This window comes from Triticum urartu, chromosome 1A (genome assembly GCF_056163025.1).
Source record: "Triticum urartu cultivar PI428250 chromosome 1A, HENAU_Tu73, whole genome shotgun sequence".
In the NCBI taxonomy this organism is placed as follows: domain Eukaryota; kingdom Viridiplantae; phylum Streptophyta; class Magnoliopsida; order Poales; family Poaceae; genus Triticum; species Triticum urartu.
In genome coordinates this window covers 480,476,248-480,497,905 of record NC_141873.1, presented here as the reverse complement: position 1 = coordinate 480,497,905, position 21,658 = coordinate 480,476,248, and the positions used below count along the sequence as shown (strand labels likewise).

General features: G+C 48.9%; 1 protein-coding gene across 1 annotated transcript; it reads left to right on the top strand.

Moving 5' to 3' along the window:
* The first annotated feature begins 7,013 nt into the window (after window positions 1-7,013).
* On the top strand, window positions 7,014-8,779 carry ATN (cyclin family). Its single transcript, XM_048698902.2, has 3 exons — window positions 7,014-7,293; window positions 7,394-7,536; window positions 7,638-8,779. The coding sequence occupies exons 1-3, from the start codon at window positions 7,189-7,191 to the stop codon at window positions 8,521-8,523; spliced, it is 1,134 nt and encodes a 377-aa protein (XP_048554859.1). The 5' UTR covers window positions 7,014-7,188; the 3' UTR covers window positions 8,524-8,779.
* Window positions 8,780-21,658: the final 12,879 nt, after the last annotated feature.

The window sequence follows — 21,658 nt, the reverse complement described above, 5'->3', positions numbered from 1 at the left end:
AATGAATCAACCGCATGTGTAGCCGTGATGGTCTCTTTTCGGCGAAGTCCGGGAAGTGAACACGATTTGTGTTATGTTGGAACGTAAGTAGTTCAGGATCACTTCTTGATCACTTGTAGTTTCACAACCGTTGCGTAGCTTCTCATCTTACTCTTGTACTCGTATGTTAGCCACCATATTTGCTTAGCGCTTGTTGCAACTCGACCTCATTACCACATCCTACCCATAAGCTTAAATAGTCTTGATCGCGAGAGTTTTGAGATTGACGAGTCCTCGTGACTCATGGATACTTCCAAAACAGTTGTAGGTGCCAATGATACCAGTGCAGGTGACGCAACCGAACTCAAGTGAGAGTTCGATGAGGACCTTGATCGTTACTATGTATCGTTCCCTGATGATCAGTAGTGGAGCCCAGTTGGGACGATCAGGGATCTAGCATTTGGGGTTTATCTTACTTTTCATTTGGATTTGACCGTAGTCGGTCTATGAGTGTACTTTGGATGATGTATGAATTATTTATATATTGTGTGACATGGCGACTGTAAGCCAACTCTCTTTATCTCTTTCTTCTTCATTACATGGGACTATGTGAAGATTACCCCTATTGCGACAAAATCACCATGCGGTTATGTCTCTAAGTCGTGCCTCGACATGTGAGAGATATAGCCGCATCGTGGGCGTTACAAGTTGGTAATCAGTCGGTGATCATTTCGACCATTTCAAGATAGTCGTCCAATATATCAATCGTCATGTCCGTGATCATATCCAGGACTAGTCGAATATAGCCGAATATAGTGGTCCAATATATCAATCTTTATGTCTCGACCATTTCGAGACTCCTCGTCATGTCCGTGATCACATCGGGGACCCCGAACTACCTTCGGTACATCAAAACACATAACTTATAATACCGATCGTTATCGAACGTTAAGCGTGCGGACCCTATGGGTTCGAGAATTATATAGACATGACCGAGACTCGCTTCCGGTCAATAACCAATAGCGGAACCAGAATGCCCATATTGGCTCCTACATATTCTATGAAGATCTTTATCGGTCGAACCGTTATGACAACATACGTAATTCCCTTTGTCTATCGGTATGTTACTTGCTAGAGATTCGATCGTCGGTACCTTCATACCTAGTTCAATCTCGTTACCGACAAGTCTCTTTACTCGTTTCGTAATACATCATCGTGCAACTAATTCATTAGTCACTTTGCTTGCAGCGCTTCTTATGATGTGTATTACCGAGAGGGCAAAAGAATTGCTCAATGTACATTTGAAAAAAAATCAACAAGTATTCAGAAAATGTTTAACATATATTTGAAAAATGTTCACTATATATCTAAAACTGTTTTTATACATATTAAAAAAGGTTCAACCTGTATTAAAAAATGTTCCTATTGCGACGGCTCACTCAAAAGATCGATGAAGGCGAGAGGAGCAAGCATCTCGCACTAAGTGATACAATGCTCTCTCGGACCGCGTGGGTGTTGAACAAACGCACGTGTACAACGTGTCGTGCTCTTATCTTGATCTTCCGGTTTTATGAAGGTTAAGGAACATTTTGGTTAGGGTTTTTTTCATGAGTTTTATGGATTTTATTTTGGTTTTTACACTTTTTATTCTCTTATTTTTTTTGAAGGTTTTTGAAAGTCAGGAATAATTTTGACATTCTATATTTTTTTTGAAATCCTAGAACATTTGTAATTGATGAACGTTTCTAAAATGTCCTGAATGTTTTCAAAATTTCATGAACATTTCTGAGAATTCATTTTTTTAAAAGTTTTGACATTTTGTAATTTTGGAACATACATTAAATTAGCGAATATTTTATCAACACTATAAACATTTATAAATTCCTGATCTTTTGCAAAATATGTGATTTTAAAGAAGACCGTGAACATTTTTCTAGCATTTTTTAATTCGTGAGCACTTTATATATGCTGGGACTTTTTAGTGTGCGAATATTTTGATGGGGAAAAGACCTGCAGGCGGTACTGAAAAAATTGGATTGACCAATTAACGTGCGGATCCATGAGGGGAGCGCCAAGTGCGCGTTTGCTCGAGAGGAGCGCTCGCTTACAGGTTTTTTTTTCCCTTCTCCCCGTTTCTCTGTCGGTTTTCCTGTTTTTCATTTTAGGTCTTTTACTTTGTGTCCAGATTTTTTATATTTTTTTGGTTTCTTATTTTTTTAATACTTTTTCCCTTTCGTTTTTCATTTAAAATTTATGAATTTTTAATCCATCCAGCCTTAGTATACAAACATTTTTTTTCTATGGCATGGATTTTTCCAAAAAGCTATGGCAATTTTTTTTACGTTTTCATGGATTTTTTAAAACATGTGAAACATTCTAAAATGTTATGAACTGTTTTTAATGGCATAACTTTTTCGCAAAAAATGGGTGAAATTTTTTTTACATTACATGAACATTTTTTAGAAATATTATGAATATATTGTTAGACATATGAACACTTTATTGAATGATACAAACCTTTTCAAAAATCAGTAAACAATTTTTTATATTTTATTAACATTTTGTCTAAAATTTCATAAACACATTTAAATGTGTGATTGAGGTATGAGCATTTTTGAAATGTCATGAAGTTTAAACTTTCATGAACATTTATTTCCACGGAACTCATCGGCTTTCTTCTAGAGATGCGTTGGTCTCTCAAATAACAAAAAACTTTCACGCATGCCACCCGGCAGTCCATTAAGCTAAGCTAGAATCATAACAAATCAAATGACGCAAAGAACAAATCAACCACATACGAAAAGCTTAGGTTTGAGCTGGCTGGTTTCCTACCGCTCGTCTACAACACAATCACCAATGAGCTGGCCCAGAAATCCATTTGTTCTGTGTACGCTCAGCTCTCTCCTATGTTGTTTTTTTCCTACCGCTCAAAATGTTGTTTTTTTCCTAGTGCTATTGTACTTTGCTACATTTCACCCCCCCCCCTAAAAAAAGTATTTGTTATCATTCTTTCATTTTTTTGTAAATTCCAAAATATTATAAATACCTATATTCCAAAAAACTTATTTCACTAGAAAAAAATTGCAAACCATGAATTTGATTTTTTAAACTCTGTGTAAAAATATAGCTTAATAAACATAATGCTGATCAGAGTCAATAAAATATTTGTGACTCTTAAAAAGTGCGCACGTGTTTCAATTTTTTTGTCAATTTATTAAAATATTGATACAATAAAAAAAATTAAAACATATATTTTGTAGCATTCAGAAAAATGCATGTTAGGTTTAAAAAAATCACACATATAAAAAATATGTCTATTTTAAAAATGTTTCATCATGCATTCGAAAAATGGTTTGACACATTAAAAAATTAGAAACATTTATTTGAAAATAATAATTATCATGTATTTGAAAAAATACGAAAACTATATAAATAAAATAGATATATACCAAAAGTATACGATGCATTTGAAAAACAATAGACATCAAAACATGTATTTCAAATAATGTGCATCACTTATTTATTTCTAAAGTAGACATCAAAACATATATTTGAAAATATGTTATTGTCTATTTGAAAAATATTACATATGTATAAACTGTACAATGTGTATGGAAAATGCGGACATGTATTGAAATAAAAAAAATAAAAAAAACTGATAAACTAGAAATCCAAGGAGTACCGGTGAAGAAACAGAGAAAATCGAAACCCAAAAGAAAATTGCTGTCAACCGACACAGAAAACCAAAAAAATAAAATTAAACTAAAATAATTAAAAAAATGATGAAAACCATAAATGAAAGCACGGCAAAAGAAAGAAAAAGGAAAAAAAATAGTAAAAGCCAAGCCAGTCGGTCTGACAAAAACACCATACAATGCCCGAGCGGGCATTCGCTACAGCAACCCATGTGAGCGAACGCGCTAACTAGAAACCCTAATTGCTAGGCCGACCCATACGCACGGACCAGTCGGTTTAGCAACCACAGTATTTGAGATGGATGACTACAATTGCGCGAGATTAGTTAATCACATGATGATTAGTACTCTCTCTGTAAAAAAAAATAAGAGCCCCACCCACACTCTTATATTCTTTTACGGAGGGAGTAATTCAGACTGCATCAAACATTTCTTCCCAAACTTTACCGAAAAAGACTTTCGCCCCGCTTTATATATAAAGCAAACCACCAGAGCCGTACAGTACCACAAGGTTAACCCACACACACACACAGAGTAGCACAACACGAAGTACAAGGGGTTCTGCTGAGGGCACATCTCAACAAGCCCTGAAAATAAACAAAGGGGAGCGGTACAACCGCAACGTTCGACATAGCATCGAAGGATCTAATCCGGCTCGGGGGGTGGCGGGGGGGAGCGACGGAGCAAAGCGGAGAGCCATCAAGCGAAGGTCGGTGATGATGGAGGTGATGGCGTCGCGATCCTGGTGACGGCTAAGCGGCCGCCAAAGCTGCAAGAAGCCATACAATTTGAACACAACATCAGTAGCACGTCGAAGGGGGACCCGTTGAATGATAAGCTTATTTCGAACGGTCCACAACGTCCAGGCGAGCACCCCAACGAGCAGCCACCTAATGTGGCGGCCGGAGAAGGGGGAGGACTGAACCTCAGAGAGGAGATCAGGGAAGTTGGTATGACACCAGTGGCCACCGATGACCTCTCGGAGGCAGCCCCAAAGAAACTGGGCGGACACGCACGAGAAGAAGATGTGATTCGAGGTTTCCGTCGTCCCGCATAGGGGGCAGATACCATCACCGGGACCCTGGCGCCTCAGGACCTCCACGCCCGAGGGGAGCCGGCCACGGATCCATTGCCACATGAAGATTCTAATCTTGAGGGGGACGCGTATAGACCATATGGAGTCGAGGACGCTTGGTCCGGGAGCATGCGCAATGGCGCGGTAAAGAGACTTCGTGGAAAAGCGGCCCGAGGGCTTGAGGCGCCAAGATAGGCGGTCGTCAAGGTGCTGCGATAAGTCAGGCTCATGGAGGGCCACCGTGTCAAGGAGCTCATGCCAAGCGGCAACCTCCGGCGGCCCAAATGGCCGCCGGAACGTGAGACGCCCTAAGTCAATAAGGGCCGACTCGACGGAGATCCTGGGTTCGACCGCTATGGAGAATAGGTCAGGGAACCGGGCCGCGAAAGGGAGATCCCCTGCCCATCGATCAAACCAAAAGAGCGTGGCCGAACCGGTGCCAACGACGATGGATGTCCCAATGCGCAGGACTGGGAGGAGCTGAACAACAGACTGCCAAAACTGAGAGCCACCCGACCTGACGTAGAAAGCGAGGGGCTGGTCGCGCAGGTACTTGCGACGGATGATTTGCAGCCACAAGCCACCATCGCCGTTAGCAATGCGCCAAAGCTAGAGAGTGAGGAGGGCCAGGTTCATGCGTTTGGAGGACATGATACCGAGACCGCCCTGGTCACGGGGCTTGCAGATGTCCGGCCAGCGGACCATGTGGTATTTCTGCTTCTCGTCCTCGCTAGCCCAGAAGAACCTAGCTTGGATCGATCCAATCTCATGGTGGAGCGTTTCGAAGAGGCTATAGAAGCTCATGATGAATAGAAGGAGACTGGAGAGGGACGAGTTGATGAGGACCATGCGAGCCGCCTTAGAGAGCCACCTGCCCTGCCAAGGCTCAATACGGTGTTGCAACTTGAGTTAATTTTGAGGCCCGACAGATGTTGAAAGTAGAGCAGGAGAAATTTGATGTGCGCGATCTCAGCCTCTGATCCCTGCAACATAATGATGGTGTCATCGGCATATTGGAGGAGGGAGACGCCTCCTCCGTCCACAAGGTGCGGGGTGATGCCGCGGATGTGGCCGGCAGCCTTGGCTTTATCCAGGATAGAAGCCAAGGGATCAACCACCATGTTGAATAGGAATGGAGAGAAGGGGTCACCCTGTCTAACCCCACAGAAGGTAGGGAAGTATGGGCCAATCTCTCCATTAATGTTGACCGCGGTGTGGCCGGATGACACCAACTGCATAACCCGGCAGACCCAACGATCATCGAAGCCTTTCCGAAGCAATACTTCCCGAAGGAAGGGCCAGCTAACCGTGTCGTATGCCTTATGGAAGTCAATCTTCAGGAACACTGCTTTGAGGTTTTTGGATTTGACCTCGTGAAGAACTTCGTGGAAGACCAAGACTCCATCCAGGATATAGCGCCCCTGAATGAAGGCGGACTGATTCGGGTGGGTGATGCGGTCAGTCAAAGGGGCCACCCTATTGGCGTACCCCTTTGCGAGGATGCGGAAGATCACATTGATCACCGTAATGGGCCGGAACTGGCGAATGTCGGCGGCACCCGGGACCTTGGGGATCAAGGTAATAATCCCGTAATTAAGTCGGTGGAGGTCAATGGCGTCTACATAGAATTCCTCAAAGAGGGCCATGATCTCCGGCTTGATAGTGTGCCAGAAGGTCTGAAAGAACTTAACTGGCAAGCCATCAGGCCCCGAGGCGGATGTCGAGTTCATGCCTTTAATCGCAAGCCAAACTTCCTCCTCCGAGAACGGAGCCGCGAGGGCCGCATTCTCCGCTTTCGACATGCATTGATCGCCCACCCAAAAGGTAGACGCAAGAGCCAAGCCCCATGCAGGGGAGCCGTAAAAAAACCGTCAACATGAGTGCGGAGTTCGGCCACGTGCTGCAGGCGCGGAGTTCTTCCCAAATTTTCACAGCCACAATCCTTGGCATACTCGAAAGAAGAAGAAAAACGGCACAGTCCTTGGCGAAATTGAAATCCCAACCACATTATTTCCAACACTTTAGTCCTCGCTGCAAAATCAGCTGGCCCGGCCGCCCGGCACTGTGCAAAATTGAAATCCCAACCATATTTTTCACTGCCTTTATTTGGAATGCGTACACTTATTAGCTGGCCCGGCCAGATTCCAATTCCCGTCACGTGGCAAAATTTCCGTATTGTACTATACACGGTAGGGTGGGCCCCGCTTCGCTTATTACGCGACCCAGCTGTGCCGCTCAAGAAAGTTCCGTCCGTCCCCGCCTCAGTTACTCCCCCCGAGACTCCGAGAGCCAACTAGCCGTTGGGCCGGGGCGACCGTTGGCCGCAGGCGTAGTACCAGTCGTCCGTCCGTCTCTGCTCTCTACAAACCCACGCCTGCTCCTCATCATCAGCCCCCTCGCCTACCGCCCAGGCCAGGCAGCAACCGCCGCACGACGACCATGGTCGCCAGGAGCCCCAACGCCAAGCCGGACCGCCAGACGGCGGCCGCCGTCGCCGCCGCCGCCGCGCTCAACCCCGCCCTCGTCAGGGAGACCCTCAAGAAGGTAAGGAGCAAACAGGATCTTGTTTCGGTCAAGTTTTGGGGAGAGGTTGTGGCACGGGTCTTGATGGATTTGATGGGTTTGGTTGGGGGTGCGCGCGCAGATGGACAGGTGCATGGCCCGGCTGCAGGAGCTGCAGTACACGGTGGCCGGCGGCGCCAAGGTCGTCTCCGGGGTCAGCCTCAGCCCGCGCAGCACGCGCGGCTACCTCCGCACCAGCATCCGCTGCAAGCAGGAGACCGTCAGGCAAGTCCCCCTCTCTGTCCACTCTGCCGCCCGGCCCGAACCGGGGTGGTTCGATCTCTGCCTTCGCTGACGTTGCGGCGCGCGGATTGATGTCTTGGCAGGATGAGGGGCACGCCGGCGCGGAGCGGATCCCCCAAGGGCAAGTTCGGCGGCGGCGAGGGCGCGGCCCAGTGGCGCCGGATGTCGCTGCCGGCGATGCTCCTCGGCGAGACCGTGCTGGAGATCGTCCAGGCCAGCCAGTTCGCCCGGGACATCGTGGCGGTCACCGATCCGCCCAAGACCCCGATGCCCGTCGCCAGGACCAGGAAGGCCACCGCGGAGCAGACGCCGCTCCGGGCCCGCCGCGCCAAGGAGAAGCAGAGCCAGCGCGGCACGGCGGGGGCCGAGGCCGGCACGCCGCCGTCGCGCGCGCGCGTCCGGTCCCGGATACAGTTCAAGCCCACCTCGCCCCTCGGCCGCCCGTCGCTGTCGGCGGCGAACAGGGTGTCCCCCAAGAACCGGCCGTGGGGCAAGAAGACGGTGATGTTCCCCAACCCCACATTCGTCGCTCCCGCCTCCTCGGCCGCGTACGCCTCGCCGTCGGCCACAAAGAAGCAGAAGCGGTCGAACAAGGCTAGGTCCCCTGTCAAGGCCGCGCAGACGCCGCACAAGTTCCTGGTCAAGACGCCGCCGAGCGCCCTTGGGTCCAAGCTGAAAAGCCATGGCAAATTGCTGCCCAATTCACGACCCGTCGCCGTGTCGCCGCCAGGGAAAGCACAGGCGGCGTCCGGGAAAGCCCGGCGGTGCTCATTCTCGCCGTCCAAGTTGGCCACAAGGCTCGTTTCACCGATAAAGGCGAGGCTATCCTTCATCTCGCCAATGAAATCGAGGACGTCGTCGCTGAGGTGCCGCGACGGCGGCGTCGGCGTGGGCGGCAGCATGATGAGTGGACTCAAGCAGCGACCCGTCGTCAACTTGACGGCGCGGACTGTCAGGATATCATCTTGATGTGAGGCGATCAATTCAATCGTGGTGATCTTCAGCGCCTTGCGGACATGAGCTCTGCTATACTAAAAAAGTGCGTGCCACAAAGAGAAACTCTGAAACTGTACATGGGTTAGTGGTCTATATGGATCCGTTACATTTCGTTGGATCGTGGGAGTACTTGATCTTGTCTGGATGGTAGTTTTAATCTGGATCTTGTTGGTTTGATCAACCAAACAGTAGCTGTAAGTTCCTGGATAAATAACACATTTTTCAAGAATTTCTACTCGGTGGCCTGATGTTTCCTGAGTTGGGCAGCAATTCGTTCATTTCTAGCCAGATTCGCCGTGTGCGGCTACCTTAGGAATTGGGAATCAGGGGCATCTGTGCGTGAGCTGTCCTGCTCGTTTCGTGCTCTAGCTCGCGGGCGGGTCTCCGGCTTGATCCGTCCTACGGTTGCTGAGGGCCGTGGTGATGATCCCCGGCTGTGGGATTCAGCAACTCATTAGGTTTATCCCCCGATTTTATTACTGCTCGTTCACTGCCCTAGATGGGACTTTTTTTAGTTCAAATTTCGTCACGAACGAGTGGTTGGATTTTGCATTGTTGGCCCTCGGTAGCTTTGTCGAGACGGTCCAAAGTTTGATCTGAGCATCGATGTCCTGGATTTATGTATACTGCAAAGATGGCCACAGGGTAAAAATGCTTGCTTATAGTAGACACTTGACAGATAGTTTGTGGTAAAAGTTGATCCTGTACCCCTATATATAGTAGACACTTGAGATAGACTAGGATATATGTTCTGCCTTGTCTTGTCCTCGAAGTTGATCCTGTACTCTTATATATACGCCCACGAGGCTCAAGCAATAAATCAATGATCCCACCGGTCCTTTATGTCGCTTCTAACAGTAACGGGTCGCATTTTATCAATCGGCGAAGCTAAGTGGGGGGTATTTGCTCAATTGCGGAGAAAGAAGGGCATTTTGGCCAGGGCAGCATGGGACATTTTTGTCAACTATTAGTCTTGAAGTTTTGGTGAGAGAAGGGAGTACAGACGTGCAGGGAGTGGTTCATGGCGGCCGTGGCGCGCGGCCAACGGAGAAGGGGTCGTGCTCCCCGAGCTGCCCCCGCCGCTGCGGCTGAAGACGACGGGGAGGAGCAGCACCTCAACCCCTTCCTCTCGGACGCAGCACCCTCTTCCTCAAGAGTCCAGTTCAGGTGTGTGCTATCTTGTGGTTGATCTGTTTGTGCTGCTGGTGCGCTTCTGGATCGTTCATCGGGTTGTATATGTTGTGGTGTAGGAGCGTCGCGTCGCGGGCGCGGTGGGTGGAGGAGGCTGGTGCGGGGCAGAGGTGTTGGACAACAAGGAGAAGCTCTGGCCTTGGAGCTGAGCACGAGCTTCGAGAGGTCGTGAAAAGATGCGGGGCCTTGGAGCAGAGTCTAACGGAGAAAGGATCCGAACTTGCCAAGGCTCATCAGGCCGCATGCGATGCCCAGGGGGAAACCCAAGGTGCCCTGCAGGAGATCCAAGAGGCGAGGAAGATCGCGGCGGGTAAGGCTTGTTCCATGTAAGGCAAGTATTTGGGGAGAGAATCATGTTTCTTAATCTTGAGTTCGGATTTCTCCAGCGGTATTTGCGGAGCTGCCACGCAGCATATCTGATGCCGCACAATTCTACCGAGCCGAAGAAAGGAACACTGCGGATAAGCTCTTCTGGTCACAGTATCTGGCACCAAATTATCTGGTGCCTTTTGCCGATCAACTGAAACAGCTGATCGAACTGCAGAAGGCGGCCGAGCTAGCCATGAAAGATTTGATTATCCGGCTATGGCCCGCTGAGCCGATTCTAGGCAGCTACTTCGGGCTCGTGAAGCGGCTTGCGAGTGCCTGCCCTTGACTGGACGTCGTCAAGCGGTCGGTCTGTATAGAGGGTGCGTGAATGGCCTTCGCCCGCGCAAAGGTGCACTGGGGGAAGATGGATGCTGAAAAGCTGGTGACCGAGGGACCGCCGGAGGGAAAGGAGCACCGCAGCCTGAGTTATATTATGAAAGTGTCCTGAGAGGATCCTGCCTTGCGGCCGAGCAATGCACCAAGGACATTATATTTCCATGAATACAATCATATTGTCCTTTGTAATGTTGAACAAGGTCATTTCTATTATTTATTGCCTGTTATATGAAAGTTTATCCTCCCGCGCGGCCATTTTATATGTTAGTGCTGAGAGTTGGCCAGTCGTCGGCTTCTGCCCCCACGTAGGAAGTACGGGTGTTCGAGATAAATCTGATCACTCTTTATCCTAGTTTTGGGTCCTTCGAAGGAGGTGTTCAGCACAACGAACCAGGCAATCGTACTATAGGGCTTTATCACTCTCACTTAGCCATAGGAGCTTTAGAAAAGGAAGGTAGGCGCAGTCCCTGGTGTTCGGAAGACCGCATGAGGGGCTCTATAAGCACCTGATCGGACGAAAAGCCGATCCATCGCATGCTGCATTGGTTATGGCATTATGCGGGATAAATCCTTAAAGATTTTACAACCTCTCGAACAGCTGGCCAGCTCTCGCCGTATCATGACAGTCAGTTTTCGGCTTTCTCTACTGAGGTGCTCGTCCGGAAGAACCGGGACACAATCGCAGTAGTTCTCCCTGTGCCGCCTTAGCCGATATAGCAGAACGTAAGGCAGCAAAACATGGGAGCCGGGCAAACCCAACATTTGACCCAAGACATGATTCGTAGCTAATGCATATAATGCTATAAGTTCGGGGTGCCGAACTATCATGAAGGTGTTCGGACTTTATTGCCGTACTATGGATAAAATGAAGCCCCTGGCATATTTAAGGCATATCGCGGTGTACGGATGCCATTTTGACAAAAGAATTTCAATAAGAGATAATGACAGATAAGCGTCATATAAATCCACATGTTGTATTTGCATAATACGTCGATGCGTATGAGTACATGTAAAGTAATAAAAAGAGAAAGTGACTGCAGAACGTACTGAGACCAGGCGGGAAGAAGCTGTGTGCGGATCCGGAGTGCAGTTGGATGGTCATCGAGGGGAATATCTAAGGGTTCCCTTGTGCGTTCGAGTTGCTTCCATATCGCCGGTCCTTGCCTGGGTAAAAATGAACCTATACAGAAAATGCAAGATATGTTTGTGTGTCGCAGAGCGGTTGAGCCGCGGTATGTGGCCTGTCCCGGCCTTCGCTGGAGTGTTTAATTGAGCTCTGGATGAGCCGGGCTATCCTGCCGCGAAGTAGTTCGGAGTCCTTTGGCGGTGTCCAGGAGCTTGGCCGTCGACTGGAGGTTCAATTGAAAGGTGCCACTCATTGCCTCTGCTGTTAAAGCAGAGGTATACTATTTGGTACCAAGGGGGAGTTCGGCCTTGCCATTAACTGTGATGACGCCGCGCGGACCGGGTATCTTGAGCTTACGGTAGGCATAATGTGGCGCCGTGTTGAATCGAGCGAATGCGGTTCGTCCGAGCAGTGCCTGATAATCACTGCGAAAGGGGACGATATCGAAGATTAACTCTTCGGCACGGTAATTTTCCGGTGATCCGAAGACTACCTCAAGGGCGATGGAGCCTGTACAGCTGGCCTCCACCCCTGGTATAATACCTCTAAAGGTGGCTTTAGTGGGCTTGATCACCGAATGATCGATGCCCATCTTGCGCACTATGTCCTGGTAAAGCGGGTTTAGAATGCTGCCTCCATCCATAAAGACTCGTGTGAGGTGGAACCCGTCAATTATTGGGTCGAGGACTAGTGCGGCTGAATTGCCCTGATTGGTGTTGACCGAACAATCCGTGTGGTTGAAGGTGATCGGCCCTAGTTTATATTTTGGGACGACTGGTTCCGTTAAGTCGACATCCGTACGGGTGCGCATCCGGTCCGGGTTGGGAGTGTGGGTGGCGTTTACCACGTTCACCATTTGGATTTGCGGGGCAAAATTCTTTTACCCTCCTGTATTCGGTGATCTGGGCTCCTCATCGCTATCATCTCTTTGGGACCCCTTCTCTTTGTTTTCGGCACCTGACATGCCGGCTTGTTTGAAGACCTAGCATTCTCTGTTGGTATGATTGGCTGGTGTTCCTGGGGTGCCATGAATTTGGCATGGACGGTCGAGTATGCGGTCCAGACTGGACGGGCCCGAATTGTCATTTTTGAATGGCCTTTTCCGTTGACCGGACTTAGAGCCACTAAATCCGGCATTGACTGCCGTATCTTCGGCGTTTCCACCATTTTTACAATTCTTGTGTTTGTTGCGTCGGGTTTTGCCGTTGCTATCTCTGGCCTCTGATGTGCCAGGATTGCTTGATGTGTTGTTGCTATGGGCCAACCAGCTATCCTCGCCCACGCAAAAGCGGGTCATGAGTGTCGTGAGGGCTGCCATGGATTTTGGCTTCTCTTGGCCGAGATGTCGGGCGAGCCACTCATCACGTATGTTATGTTTAAAGGCCGCTAGGGCTTCGGCATCCGGACAGTCGACAATTTAGTTCTTTATTACTTAGGAACCGAGTCCAGAATTTCCTAGCTGACTCTCTGGGCTGTTGTGTTATGTGACTTAAATCATCAGCATCCGGTGGTCGCACATAAGTGCCCTGGAAGTTGTCCAGGAATGCGTCTGCCAGGTTCTCCCAACTTTCGATGGAGTTTGCCGGCAAGCTATTCAGCCAATGCCGAGCCGGCCCTTTGAGTTTTAGTGGGAGATACCTGATGGCGTGTAGATCATCCCCGCGGGCCATGTGAATATGGAGAAAGAAATCCTCTATCCATCCCGCGGGATCTGTAGTACCATCATATGATTCAATGTTCACGGGTTTAAACCCTTCTGGGAATTCATGATCCATTACCTCATCAGTGAAGCATAGGGGGTGTGCGGCGCCTCTGTGCCGGGCTATATCACGACGCAGTTCGTACGAGTCTTGTCCGCTATATTCGGCCCGGCCGGATTTGCTTTTAGTATATCCGGCATGACGGTCGTTGTCACGTGTTGGGGCGCGCCCCCGTGATCCGTAGATCGATCTTGTATGTCCTGCTTTGTTTTCCAATACGTCTCGTAGGTCCTGCGTGTAGCCCCGGTCCTTGGTGTTTTTGTATGACTAGCGACAGGGTGCGGGCTGGACTTCGGGCTGATACGCCGTTTTGTCTTGGCCACGAGGTGGCCGGTCAGCCGCATCATACGCTGCTAGTGTAGGCTTTAATGCTTCCTCCTCGAGTTGGGGTAGCAACCTGCGCTTTGGGTAACTTTTGGTTGGGCACTCGAGTTCGTATTCCTCGGCTACCAGGACCTCGGTCCATCTATCCGCTAGTAGATCTTGATCAGCTTGAAGCTGCTATTGCTTTTTCTTCAGGCTTTTTGCTATGGCTATAAGCCGGCGCTTGAAGCGCTCCTGCTTGACGGGATCCCCAGGCACGATGAATTCTTCGTCGCCGAGGCTCACCTCATCTTCGGAGAGGGGCATATAATTGTCATCCCCTGATTCTCCGTCTGTCGCCTGTTCCTTAGGGCTCGCTTGCCCATCCTCCTGCTCGAAGCCTGGCTGCTTTTGCTATGGCGGGGCTTAGAGCGGCTTCGATGACGCTGGTGCTTAGATTGCTTCTCGAGGGGATTATCCTACATTGCGTTATTGCCATTGCTTTCTTTGGGGGTGTCCACCATGTATATATCATATGATGAGGTGGTTGTCCAGCGCCTTGTGGGCAGTGGTTCCTGTTCTTCTCCTGCATCGTCGTCCATACCGTTGATGTCTTCGGAGCCGAAAGCAAGCATGTCGGTTAGGTCATCGACAGTGGCTATTAAGTGGGCGGTGGGTGGGGAATGAATTTCGTCGTCCGCTCCCCACTCAAGCCAGACATAGTTCGGCCAAGGGTCTCTTGACAAGGAGAGAGACCTCAATGAATTTAGCACGTCGCCCAAGGGCGAGTGCTGAAAGATATCCGCGGAGGTAAACTCCATGATCGGTGCCCAGTCAGATTCGATAGGAACGGAAGCAAGCGGTTCAGAGCTTGTGGCCGGGGACGAATCCAAGGGTCCGGTAACACAGGTCTCATAGGAGGTGAAGTCAGTATTCGGCTCTATCGCCGCTGAGTGTGTGGCCTCCGTGGCGGGGTCCATCCACCCATCCTCGGACGGCACGATCTGCTCTGGATTGGGGGCCGGAGTAGCCATAGGTGTGATCTCCCGAACACTGTCCGACGGCAGAGCTAAGTCATGCCTGTCGTGACTGTGCAGCGCACCTGACATGGGTTCGAATCCGTCGAAGATCAAGTCTCCGCGGATGTCGGCAGTATAGTTCAAGCTTCCAAACCTGACCTGATGGCCAGGGGTGTATCTCTCGATCTGCTCCAGATGGCCAAGGGAGTTAGCCCGCAGTACGAAGCCGCCGAATACGAAGATCTGTCCGGGGAGAAAAACCTCACCCTGGATCGCATTGTTGCCGATGATCGAAGGAGCCATCAAGCCTTTATCATGACGGCATAGTGGAACTCTCAATGAAAGCACCAATGTCGGTGTCAAAACCAACGGATCTCGGGTAGGGGGTCCCGAACTGTGCGTCTAAGGCTGATAGTAATAGGAGGCAGGGGACACAATGTTTACCTAGGTTCGGGCCCTCTCGATGGAGGTAATACCCTACTTCCTGCTTGATTGATCTTGATGATATGAGTATTACAAGAGTTGATCTACCACGATATCGTAGAGGCTAAACCCTAGAAGCTAGCCTATGATTATGATTGTTCTTGTCCTACGGACTAAATCCTCCGGTTTATATAGACACCGGAGGGGGCTAGGGTTACACAGAGTCGGTTACAAGGGAGGAGATCTACATATCCAAATTGCCAAGCTTGCCTTCCACGCAAAGGAGAGTCCCGCCCGGACATGGGACAAAGTCTTCAATCTTGTATCTTCATAGTCCAACAGTCCAACCAAAGTATATAGTCCGGCTGTCTGAGGACCCCCTAATCCAGGACTCCCTCACCCGCACCCCGCTGTAATCCCTACTTTAACATGGTGCTTTATGCCACATATTATGATCCAATGATGTGTTGCCATCCTATGATGTTTTGAGTAGATATCCTTTGTCTTTGGGTTGATTGATGATCTAGATTGGTATGAGTTGTATGTTTTATTTTGGTGCTGTCCTATTGTGCCCTCCGTGTCGCGCAAGCGTGAGGGATTCCCACTGTAGGGTGTTGCAATACGTTCATGATTCGAATATAGTGGGTTGCTTGAGTGACAGAAGCATAAACCCGAGTAAGGGGGTTGTTGCGTATGGGATAAAGGGGACTTGATGCTCTAATGCTATGGTTGGGTTTTACCGTAATGATCTTTAGTAGTTGCGGATGCTTGCTAGAGTTCCAATCATAAGTGCATATGATCCAAGAAGAGAAAGTATGTTAGCTTATGCCTCTTCCTCATATGAAATTTCAATGATGACTATCGGTATTGTTAACAATTGCCTAAGACAATTCCGCACACTGATCCAACATTATTCCACACTCGCTATTTACAATATTTAGTAATATATTCTAACTTTATGATAACAGCACCTACTGTTACATTTTAGCTCTCCGATATCATGCAAAGTTATCCTCTTCATACCCACAACGTAGTTTTATTCCTTGTTTCTAGTTGGAAGCAAACGTTCGGTGTACGTAGAGTCGTATCAGTGGCAGATAGGGCTTGAGAGAATATTGATCTTACCTTTAGCTCCTTGTGGGTTCGACACTCCATACTTATCACTTCCACCTTTGGGAATTGCTACGATGATTCCCTGCACTTGGGGATTATCAGTCACCTCGAGTATCCGCGAGTATGATTATACGATATACATTACACAATCTCAGATTCATCTATTCAACCAACACAAAGAACTTCAAAGAGTGCCCCAAAGTTTCTATCGGAGAGTCAAGACGAAAACGTGTGCCAACCCCTATGCATAAGTTCACAAGGTCACATAACTCGCAAGTTGATCACCAAAACATACATCAAAAGGATCGCGTGAATATCCCATTGTCACCACAGATAAGTGCTACCTCTTGAGCATGCGTTGGTTTTCCCTTGAATAGGAAAGTGAAAGTGCTAGTGATCGACTAGAGGGGGGGGGGTGAATAGGCGATTTTTATGAACGTCTTCAAAACATGGAAGTTTCGAAGACAAACGATAGAAATAAACCTATTACCATGCAGCGAAAGGTAGACTACACTAGGCAAAACATAGTCAAGTATTCAATGAAGTGAAAGCGCAATGACTAATAGCAGCTAGGCAGTAAGGATCAGGTAGGAAGATATTGTGAACCCAATCAGAACAAGTAATCACTCAGTGAAGCCAAATGGTGATGCAATCGTACAATGACTTCACAAGGACCAACAGTAAGTAAAGGGAAGGGAAGGATGAAACCAGTGACTCGTTGAAGACAATGATTTGTTGGACCAGTTCCAGTTGCTGTGACAACTGTATGTCTGGTTAGGGAGGCTGAGATTCAACTCAGAAGACCTCATCTTCACCTTATTCCCTTGAGCTAAGGACACCCAATCCTCACCCAATCACTCTGGTAAGTCTTCAAGGTAGACTTCCAAACCTTCACAGACTTTGTTCACCGGCGATCCACAATGACTCTTGGATGCTCAGAACGCGACGCCTAACCGGCTGGAGGATTCACAGTCCTCAAGTGTAATAAGTCTTCAGATCACACAGACAGGAAGACTTAAGTGATGCCTAACACTCTTTGGCTCTAGGTGGTTAGGGATTTATCCTCGCAAGGAATTCTCTCTCAAAGGCTTCGAGGTGGGTTGCTCTCAAACGACAAAAGCCGTACTCTAACTCTGAGCAGCCAACCGTTTATGGTTGTAGGGGGTGGGCTATTTATAGCCACTAGGCAACCCGACCTGATTTGTCCGAAATGACCCTCGGTCACTAAGGAAGTGACACGTGTTCCAACGGTCAGATTTCAAACACACACGGCAACTTTACTTGGGCTACAAGCAAAGCTGACTTATCCAACTCTGGACAAGATTTGCTCTCATAGTCTTCATTCAAAGACATACGATTTTGGTTAAGCATCACTTCAGTCATTCTGACTGGTTCTCTTGGACCCCACTTAACAGTACGGTGGTTCCTATGACTCAACAAAGAAGAAAAAGAACGATGAAAGAACTAAGTCTTCACGCTCCATAGTCTTCATGCGATGTCTTCTCTTGTCATAGTCTTCAATGTGAATGTCTTCACATACCACCTTTGACTTCAATGTCTTCATTCATTTTTAGGGGTCATCTCTGGTAGGAAAACCGAATCAATGAGGGACTTCTACCTGTGTTATCCTGCAATTCTCACAAACACATTAGTCCCTCAACTAGGTTTGTCGTCAATTCTCCAAAACCAACTAGGGGTGGCACTAGACGCACTTACAATCTCCCCCTTTTTGGTGATTGATGACAAACTAGTTGAAGTTTTCAACGGGGAATATAATATGTGAAATTGTAAAGGATAGGGAATTGTCTTCATAAGTTGCAAGGGCTCCCCCTGAAGATGTGCATATAAGTAATTTTCTTTTGGAATGCAAATGCACATGGCAGGTTGTACTTGTGGAGATCCTCTTCAACTTATGATGACAATTCATCATGCATGAAAAGTATGTGAAGATAATGACATGCATAATGAAAAATGGACGTCTGCAAAATGATCTAAGTGCGGAATTTATCGTCGCACATGCGGAATTTATCATCGCATCACAGAATAGCAAATAAGTAGCAGACGACCATCGAGTTTAAGTGTTACAACTCAAAGAACCAAATGTATCAAAACGAGAGTTGTAAACACGAGGCAAAATATAAAGCAACCGCCCATATGGACCCGCTTGAAGACTATCAAACTCATATGCTTCTCCCCCTTTTGTCAGTAAGGACCAAAAAGGTTTGAAGACATAGAGCATCTACTCGTTCCCATGAGGAGTAGGTGAAGCAGAAAGGTCGTCGGTGTTGTTAGGCGGTGCAGACGAACTCGGGGCAGTGTCGATGCGTGCAGAAGTAGGGGGCGGTGAAGTAGAATCGTCTTCGTCATCGATCACTCTGGCATTCACAGTTGCCGCGGAGGAAGAGAACTCAGAGTCTTCAAGAGACGGAGTTCGTCGCAGCACAGTCCTTCTTGGAGGTGTTGAGTCAAACTTGAAGCGTTCAGAGAAGCCATCCTCTTGAAGATCATCTTCAGAACAGATAAGCGTCAGCCCTTTCCATGTACGCCGACAGGTTTCATGGGCAACAAAGGCATTCTTGGTGGCAAGATTGCTAATCCTGTTTACGTCCACCAAGAGGCTTTGCATTTGGCGCTTCAGCCAGTCATGATGCCTATCCTGTTTCTGATGGAGAGCAACCAGAAGCTCTCGGTCATTGAGAACACGGGATCGCTTCTTGGGCCGTTGGGCAATGGTGCTGTCAGTGGCTTCAGTGAGGGCACGGTGAGGTGCACGTGTAGTGCCAGCCAGAGGATAAACACGAGAGACTGCTTGAACTCCTTCATTGTTTTGAGAGAAGCTTTGATTCTCAGCATTCTGAAGACTAAGAGGCTCCTTGGCAGGCTCTGGATAGATGGCTTCAACTGACATATCAACGTCAGGCAGAAAGATCCGATGATTGCGAGCAGAGGGCTGATAGGTGACAGCTGAGTGTAGTTTGATCAGCCGCATAATCCATGGAGCATAAAACTTCAAGCCAAAGAGATCAGATCCTGATGTAGCAAGTTGGCGAATAAATAAGTCTTGTGCATTGAAGCTTTTGCCATGAAGAATATGAAAGACCAACGTCTTCATTGCGCCTTCTAGCTTGGCATGTGGAGAATGTCCTTTGATGGGCCAGAGAGTTCGCCTTATGATGTGATAGATAGTACGTGGCAGATACTCAAGGTCTTCAACATAGAACTCCTTAGGATATTCAGCATCTGGAGGCAAAGGCTTCATCATGCTAAGCATCTGACTCATATTGGGCTCAGGCTTGTGGAAGATGCTTTCCATAGCAGCACTGTGAAGCTGACAACCAGGTTCATAGAGATCGCCTGGAGTGGGCAGGCCAGTAAGCTCAATGATATCAAAGGCTTTGGCTTCATGATGAACATTGCCTGTCATCCACTCAAGGACCCAAGTCTTCGGATCCCTGTTGTAGCCACGGATATGAAGAGTGGCATAGAATTGGAGCAACAATTCTTCATTCCAGTGCTCTTTGTTGGTGACGAACGGCAACAATCCAGACTCTTTGAAGCAATCCAGAGCTTCTTCCAAGCAAGGCAGACCAGTTATTGCTTCAGTGTCAAGACGCATATGTGGAAAAATGCGACCTTGATTGTACATAATGCATGAGTAATAATTGCGCTGCTGATAGCTTCAGAACCGATCAGAAGATATTCTTGCCCTTGAGTAGGGGTTCTTGGCGCTATTGAAGAAGGTGTTGTGTGCCTTGAAGCCATTGATATTGAACGATCCGGGGGCAGATGCAGTGCCTGGAAACCTGGGCAACCTTGGTATTGGCTTCTGAACCTGAGGCCTGTGCTCAACGTGATAGTCAAACTGAGGACCAGCAGCAGGCGGAGGAGTCAGAAAAGACCATTTGACAGTGACAAGTTGGCCATAGTTGAATGCTTGCTCGATAGTGTGTGGCCTTGGTGGCGGAACAAGAGCAGCGGCATCAACAGAGGCGTCAGGCTGCACACTTGTTGCAGTTGCATCATTGGCTTCATTGGCCTCTGGCACATTGGTTGGTGCAGGCTCCACATTTTCTTCAGCCATGACTACATCACTGGCTTCATTTGTGTTGGTGGTGGCAGCCTCAAGATTCTCAACCTCCACTTGATGAGCTGGAGGGTCGGGCACAGACACGTTCACTTCAGGAACAGCTTCTTCAGAGTTTGGGGGTGTAGGGACATGATCTTCTTCTTGTTTGTCATCGGCTGATGCAGCCGGATTGTCTTCAGCACCTTTGGCTTTAGACTCAGAGACAGTCACAGTAGGAGTGGCATCTGGAAACACTTGACGTGCAATAGATTGGTGGTGCACTTCTCCTTCTGGAACGCTCGAAAGAGGGACTTGAGACCTTGGTCCTTTGCGAAGCCTGCGTAGCGCTGGCGACGCCTGTGGAGATGGAGTTGGCTGGGCCTCAAAATCATCCTCTTCTTGCACTGATGGGGTTGCTTGGGGAGAGCTTGGTGTCGGGTAGTAGGTGCGACATATGCCAACGGGTGGCTTATCATTGTGGGAGCCAGTAAGACATCGCCGGTGCCTGGAAACGGGATGGGGCGAAGACATGCATGCCGGCGAATCTTACCCAGCTTCGGGGCTCTCTGTGGAGATAACACCCCTACTGCTGCTCTGTGGGGTCTCCGCATGATCACTAGATGAACAAGTAGCTACACAATGCTCCTTGAGCTGTTTGGTGGGAGGAGGAAGAAGGGCACGGCTAGCCTGCTTCTTCTCCTTGTGTGGTGTCTAGGACTAGCAGGGGGTCGAACCCTTTGCATGGGTGCCCCGGGGGGTTTATATAGGCCTACCCCCCGGGGGTACAATGGTAATCTGACTGGGCGCGGGGCCCAGCCGTCTGTGACTGCGCTCGCCGGCTTCTGCGCCGACTGCTGGGGCCCGCCGGCTGGTGGGTCCCGCCGGCTACCAACTCCTTGGCAACAGGCAGGCCCCACTGCCAAGGGTCTTGTCGATGGCTGGTTGCTGTTGCCTCAACCTGATGACGAGGGCTTCGTCGAGGTAAGCGTGGCTACAGTGCCGCTGTCCGGCGGGCGATTACTGTGGCCTTACCACGTCTTGTCTCCTTAATGGGGCGTCTCCTTTGAGGGAGGCGGCAAGCCGGCTGCTGGGAGCCGGCTCTGTCTTGGGCCGACTGGTTGGAGGCGTGGCCGCCTTCGGGCGTCTCTCTGCCCAAAGGGGCCCACCGTCTGTGGGCCGCGCTGGCGGCCCGTCGTGGGTGACATCAGGGTCAACATGGCAACAGTGTCGCGCCGGACGGGTCATGGCTACTTCGTACGGTGCACTGTGCCAGGCGTGCTCCGGGATACGGGGGTGGCAGGCTTCACTGTAGCCACGCCCCGTCGCACCGCCGTTAGGTGGGTGCAAACTTTGAGGGTACGGTCTCGACCGCTTTATGGGAGCCGACTTCTTGGAGTCGGCC